A 6,846-nucleotide genomic window follows, 5' to 3' on the forward strand; every position below is an offset into this window, starting at 1 on the left:
ATGGCGGCGCGTAACCAGCGCCTGCTGCTGCGCGAGTTGGAGAACGACCTTCTTATCAAGCAGAGCGATGTGGAAAGCCTAACTCAACGCCAGGCACGCCTGCGAGCACGCAGCCATGCGGCACGGGCGGTGCTGTCACAGTGCGAGGCCCTTCTTGCCCTTGCAGCCGCCCTGCAGCGCGACCCCCCCGACAACGGCGGTAGCAGCGGCAGCGGCGACACGACGCCGGCGCCCAAGGGCAACAGCAGCCCACCAGTCAGCTGGGATGATCAGCTGGCGGCCCACATGCAGGAATTGAACCGCGAGTGGGTCGACAGCGAGTGGGCGGGCGACAACGTCACCGCATGCATGGTCGGCGGCGGCGTCGCCGCGGCCGCCACTGCTGCCGCGGCCACGCATGAGCAGCCGATCTGCCTTGGCTGGTCCCCAGGGCGGGCGGCCCAGGCGGCGGCGACGGCAGAGCTAACGACAGCGGGCCTCAGGAGCAAGCTCCAGGAATTTGCATGCAACGCCGGCCGCCTACTCCTGCGGATCCGCCACGCCGCGCCCGACGCGGCCGACGCGCGTTGCCAGCTGGCGTCGCGGCGCTGCGAGGTCCTGGGGCTGATAGCGCTCATCGCCGTCCGCCCGCCGGCGGGGCTGTGGCCGCTAACCGCCGTGCAGCTCGCGCCCCTGGACGGCAGCGCGGGCGCGGGCGTGGCGGCCGCCGAGGCGCACTGGCGGTTCGCGGCGGCGCAGCTGGCGCTTGAAGACTCGCAGGTGTGAGTGCAGCACGCAGGGGCCAACGCACCCACACAGGGTTGCCGCCGCTGCTGCTGCTGCTGCTGCTTGCAGTCCTGGCGTGGGGCATGTTGCCCGCATCCAGTTTCATGCTGCAGGCATCGCACGCCGCGCTGACTCCGCGCCACCCCTTCACTCCCGCCACCTCAGCGTGAGTATGTCAAGGCGCTGCTAGAGTCGGACGCCGCGCGCGCGCGCCGCACCGCCGCGCGTCTCCAGGAGCTGCTGCTGGAGAGCGCCGCGCGCGCAGAAGACACAGAGGCGCAGGAGTGCCTGCTGCGCGAGCTGGAGCGCCTGCTGGCCTCCGACCGCGTCTGCGGCACCGCCGTCGTGCTCGCTCTGTATGGCACCCTGCTGTCTGCGGAGCAATCGGCTGCGTTTTCGGTGGCCAGCTGGCCGCACGCCGCCAGCCGGGGTGCGCTCGCAAGCCTGCTGCTCTCAAATGGCGGCAGCGAGGCGACTGAGGTCGAAGAGGTTGCTGCCGCGTGCGAGGGCGGCTTGAAAATGGCTTGATGCACGTGCGTGCAGCGTGCGCGCACATAAGATAGTGTGAGCATTGCGGTTGCACGAGGGGCGTGGTGGCCCGCAATCTAGGTCACCTTCCTCCAGCTGCATCGCACGGCGCCACATGTCCTCGTGAACCACGCACGCCAATGTGCGGCGCTGTTTCCCATAACCTCCCACAATACATGCATATGCATTGTCCAGAACACAATTTTGGCGCCGTGTGTTTGCTTGGCGATTCATCGCCAAGCTTTCGGTCACCCGACGCTGCGCTAATCAGCATCGGGTTGGCGCCTGCGATCCCCCAGGTTTTGCCCCCACCATGCCTTCGCCCAGGCGCAGTGTCTCTCGGACTGAGGGCCTTGCTGATGTCACCAAACATGTTTCTTGGGGGATTGCGATCCAACACAGTGTTGATTGGGTCTTTGCCTGTCTCCCGGCTTGACGGGTTGACTCCGAGCGCTGGATTGCAGAGTAGCCCCGACTGAGCACGCGTCACTTCACTGACTCATGGGGCAGAACTGCTTGTGGTTTGCGGCCAATGGACTCTGGTGCTGCGCCACCAGCGCCCAGGCAGGCGCGCACAACACAGGCACCCCTGTTCGTCCAAGGTTTGGACCTTTGTTACCCGGCTATTTCGGGCCACATTTCACCCTCCTGCAAATCCTTCAACCACCGGTGGGCTCGGCTGCACTCTGAGTGTGCATTCTGGACCCCGGTATGCCATCATCGTCTCTTGAGTGGCCACGCCGTTTCAAAACACACCAGCCCCGTGCCGGTGCTGCTTCGTTGCCGGGTTGTTGTGGCTTCCTCTTCGAGCGATGTCGAGAGGGTGCAGGCGCGCGCTCGCGCCGCCGCGCCTGCATTGAGCGAGTTGCCGACTTTGTTCGGTCCTGTGCGGGGGCTGGGGCGCCTGTGCCGCCACGGTACATGCTGCAGACCACTGCGTTGCCCACCGTTGTCCCCAGTCTGCACGTCGCACCGTGCCTGTTGCCCGGTCTTTGTGCTAATCTGATGGATTCAAACCATACGTCATCAATCGCAAAGCTTAACCAATACACGCACACCTTTGCAAGACTGGCAAGGTGACTGCCCTTCCAAGCGGTGTCATTTGTACATGCTTTTGACCCACACGTATGCCTCCCCCTTCCACAAGCGGCACAACCTCAATGCCAAGGAGAGCGTTTGAAATAGCAACACCCTACTACAAACATTTAGGAAACCCTTTCGGGCTGTCCCCGCACGGTCTGCACTGCTGAACCTAGGATGAGGCGTGGTGGTTGGTTATTGCCCTCCATGAAAGCGAGTCCTGCTTGTCGAGCGAACTGTGTTCATCCCCGTTTTTGTCAAGAGCAGCGATGTCACTGACGCAGCTCGCAGTTCCGGCCACCACGCTTCCCGCCGTCCAGTCTGCTGTTTGGTCATTGCATCCCCACTTGGCGCCTGCACCCCCACCTGGCGCCCGCACGATGGGGATGGAACAGCACTTAATATGCTGTGAGCATGATTGTGGCGTGTGGGGAATCCTGCAACTCCCGCCGGTAGCTACGTACAATCTGTATGGTCATCACACATTGTTTGCACTGCTGACCAGGAGGCCGGGTACAGTAACCTTTGGTCACATGCAGCAACCGCAAAAAAACGGATACGACAGCATGCCACTGCAATCCTCGCGCGTCCAGTCGGGCTCAAATCCCCAGCAGCCGTCACAACACGAACCGTTCGCGTGGCAGTTTTGGTTACAGTAGTGCCGGCCCTCAGCGGCCGTCACCCTCCCGTGCCCCCGCCGCCGCCGCCGCCGTCCGCGCCGTCGACGGCGGCCCCGGCCTCCTTCAGCCTCGCCGCGAGCGCCGCCGACACGCCCCGCGGCCGCTCCGTCGCCGGGTGGCGCCGCAAGTGGTCCGACAGCCGCGCCAGCGCGGCGCATACCTCCGCCTCGCTCGGCCCCGACAGCTCCGCCACGCGGTCGCCCTCGCAGGCGCAGAGCGGCGCCTCCGCCGGCGGCCGCACCTGCGGCGGCGGCGGGCGGTCGTGGGCGCGGTCGGCGGCGTTTGGTGGGGGGCGTGGTTGGTGCGGTCCCTGCCGCCTGAGGGGGGGGGCTGTGATTTGCTGGGTCGAGTTTCAAAAGCAGGGTGCCTTCAAGGGGGCACCGGGCCACCAACATGCGAATGCATGCGCCCCAGCCCATGCCTTGCTCACCAGCAAACTTGCTCCCGAGCTGCCTTGTATCAAAGCCGCGTCTGCGCCGGCGAGCGAGGCCGCCTGGCTGCCGCTGACCAGCAGGCGCAGCCGCAGCTCGCTGTGCTGCTCCCCTCCCTCGCGAGCGTCGCCGTTGGGCAGCAGCGCGTCGGCGAGCCGCTGCAGGGCCGCGGCGGCGCCGCTTTCGCTGACGTCAGCGCCCGGCTCTGCGGCCGCTGGTGAGTAAATCACGAGCAGGCGCTCAGTGCAGCCAGGGACAGGCCGGATGGTACGAATGATGGCGCCCGTTTCTCGCTCTATGCGCTCCACGACGGGTTCGCCGCCGCTCGTTAAAAGCAGGCTGTCTGCTTGTGCTACTGTCACCAGCAATCGCAACACCGTATCGCTTGCAGCTGCCGTGTGCGCCCGCTTGGCAGCCGGGTCGTCGTCGGCTGTTCCGTTGGCGCTGGTGGCAAGCTGCCGTTTGCTGCCTGCTGCAGTTGGTGGGCTGCTCCCAACGGCCGCTGCCGTCGGCTCCATCGCCAATGAGGAAGGGGTCACAGTGGTACCCTTATCATAAGAGTCTAATCGGTCGTTTAGTGGCTTGCAATGGTGGTTGCTGAGTGAAGTCCTTGTGATCTGGCAACATCAAGGAGCATGAATTTGTGTAAACGCTGATTAAAAATACGGCGTCACCTTACGATGATACGATCGACGAGTCTCGAAAAGGCCGGGTGACATGTGTCACTTGCACTATTGCACTGCACACCAGCACCCATTCACAACATACGCATTCCACCCAATCAAGCAACGTGCCTATACATCCGGCCACACACATTTTGGTCGGCTGCCTCACTTGCAAAATTCGCGCGTGATCTGGGAGGCGCGCGAAGATCGAAGCGCCGAGCGATCGTGGTGCCGCCGACTATTGCTAGGCCCGTGATATTCGCAGGATACCTCACGGTCTACTTCTGAAGATATGGTGCGGCCCCGTGCAAGTAGCCCGCCCGTGAGGCGGTGCACGCTCTCCCTGCACTCGTACCTAATAAGCCCTCCGCTCAAACTTGCACACTTGCTTCGTAGAGTGACTTCAGTGGCCGCGCGGCCAGCGAGGACGGGGACATGGCGCAGCTGGACGACTATGTGCCCGTGCCCGACGACAACCCGGACGCGGCGGGCGGCGCCGCCAGCCAGGATGTGACAGATGACGATGACGCCCTGCCTCTCGAGGAGGAGGAGGGCGAGGACCTGATGGAGAACATGCAGAAGTGAGACAGCATGCCGCTGGCGGTGGCGGTGGCGGCGCGAGTGAGGGTGGTACGGCAGGCCTGCAACGCTGGCCTGTCTGCAGTCGACATACGGTTCTCTCGTCGCACGTTGCGCCATGCGCGCATGCAGTGCGCACGCCGCCTTGCCGCGCACGCCAGCCCCCCTCATCCCCTTTGACCCCGCTCCTGCACAGCAAGCACCGATGTCCTGAGCCAACCTCGCACCCCAGCACGGCCCGGCCCCTCCCTTTCCCCCATCCCCACCCCCATCCAAGTGACTACCGCGCCATGTCTGGGATGGACCAATACGAGGCGGACGGCCTGGACCAGGAATACACAGAACAGATGACGTACGAGGAGAGGGTGAGCGACCGGGGCGCGGTTTCTCTATCAACTAGAAAAGCCGCCGCTGCTTATTGCAATCGGCCCCGGAGCGCGCACGGGCCGGGTCGGCGTTTGCAGAGAGGAGTGCGGGCGCGGCCGGGCATCAGCGGCACTGAGGCCCCGTGTGAGAGGTGCAGGTCTGATGGGAACGACTGTGGTCGGCACCGGCGGCGCCCCGCCGTCACCCCGCCCGCTCTCCCGCGCGTGATCACCCCCGCGCCAGGCCGCCGCGCGGCTGGCGGCGGAGGCGGCCCTGGACAGGCGCGACGCGGGCGGGCGGCGCCGCAAGCGCATGCCCGGCGCGCTGGAGGGGCTGGACGATGATGACTTTGCTGATGTCAGGCGTCGCAGGTGGGGTTCGACGCACGCACAGTGGCGACTGCATAAGTGCGTGTGCGTGGCGGCGGTCGTCATGTGTGTTTGTGCATATGTGTGTCGGGGGGGTGGGGGTGCGCGTGCGGCGGGGTGGCCGCTGCCCGGCAGGACGGCTGGACCCGCCGGAGGACGGCCGCGGCGCGGGGCGCGGACGGCTGCGCAGCGCGCGCGCAGTACCGCGGCGTGTGCCCACGGGGGCCCACACGGGCGCAGCAGCAGGATTGAAATCACGCCCGCTTGTCACGCCTACCCACCCACCCACCGCCTTCCATACTCACACGCCGCGCACGCGCGTCGGCCCGTCAGGCTGGCCACCCAGGAGGAGGATGACGGCGATGAGGGGCCGCCGCGCGTCAGCCTGGAGGAGTTCAGGTGTGGGGGGGGGAGTGGGGCGAGTGAGGGGCGGGGAGAGGCGAGCAGCTCGGCAGGGCGCGTCTGGCGGGCCGTCAAGAGGGGGTGGCAAGGGCAAGGGCGTGCTGGGGCTGGCGGAGAGAGGGAGGGGTGCAGGCAAAAAGGGCCCAGGCCGGCGCACGGCGCATGGCCGGGAGAGGGCGCGGCCAAATACACGGCGATGAGAGCCGTTGATGGACACAGGGCGTCGCGCGAGCAGCCCCTGTATGTCTCTGGAGGGTAATGGGCGAGGAGCGCCCGCCGCCGACCGCGCGCGCCCGCGCCCGCGCCCGCGCGCCCGCAGCGGCTGCGTGACGGACTGGGTGGCCAACCCGCCCGTGGCTGCGGAGGTTCAGCGGCGGTTCAGGCGGTTCCTGCGTCAGTTCCAGGATGACAAGGGGCAGCGCGTGTACCTGCAGCGCATCGAGGCCATGGTGCTGGGTGAGGGGGGGGGGAAGAGGGGGCGCGTGTGAATCTGCGCATGTGCATGTGTGTGTGTGTACGTGTGTGTGAATGTGTTTTTTTGTGTGTGTGCATGTGCATGTGTGTGTGTCTGTGTGTGCGTATGAGCTTGAGACAGCATGTCAACGTCAAGATGAGCGCAGCAGGTGGATAGAGCGAGAGTTTCGAAACTTGCATGTGAATGTGAATGCCGCGTGGTTTGGGGTTGCGCTGAGCGGCCGTGGCGGGCGCGGCAGGGCCCCCATCCTCCGAGCTTTCTGTTCGGTGCTCACCCCCTCGCCGCCGCCGCCCCCTCCTCCAACGCACAGCCAACCGCCAGAGCCTGGAGGTGGCGTATGGCGACCTCATCGCCTTCCCCAACTGCCAGATCCTCGCAGTCTTTGTGGCGGACGCACCCAGGTACGCGCAGGGCAGCACGCCGCGCTGGACCCGCTTGCCTCGCCTGCATCCCCACGAATTCCCCCGTCAACCCCTTGCTCGCCTGCGCGCCCCCGAGCCCCTGCTG

At 66.0% G+C, this 6,846-nt stretch overlaps 2 protein-coding genes across 2 annotated transcripts; both read left to right on the forward strand.

The window, feature by feature from the left end:
• Window positions 1–1,293, forward strand: MNEG_7902 (hypothetical protein; the record flags this gene model as incomplete). The annotated part of the gene is made up of 2 exons (XM_014043626.1): window positions 1–759; window positions 931–1,293. The coding sequence occupies 2 exons, from the start codon at window positions 1–3 to the stop codon at window positions 1,291–1,293; spliced, it is 1,122 nt and encodes a 373-aa protein (XP_013899080.1).
• Window positions 1,294–4,584: 3,291 nt separating this feature from the next.
• MNEG_7903 (hypothetical protein) lies at window positions 4,585–6,352 on the forward strand (the record flags this gene model as incomplete). Its single annotated transcript, XM_014043627.1, has 5 exons — window positions 4,585–4,730; window positions 5,006–5,093; window positions 5,338–5,465; window positions 5,796–5,861; window positions 6,184–6,352. The coding sequence occupies 5 exons, from the start codon at window positions 4,585–4,587 to the stop codon at window positions 6,350–6,352; spliced, it is 597 nt and encodes a 198-aa protein (XP_013899081.1).
• Between the last annotated feature and the right edge of the window lie 494 nt (window positions 6,353–6,846).

This window comes from Monoraphidium neglectum, assembly GCF_000611645.1.
Source record: "Monoraphidium neglectum strain SAG 48.87 unplaced genomic scaffold scaffold01444, whole genome shotgun sequence".
NCBI lineage: Eukaryota > Viridiplantae > Chlorophyta > Chlorophyceae > Sphaeropleales > Selenastraceae > Monoraphidium > Monoraphidium neglectum.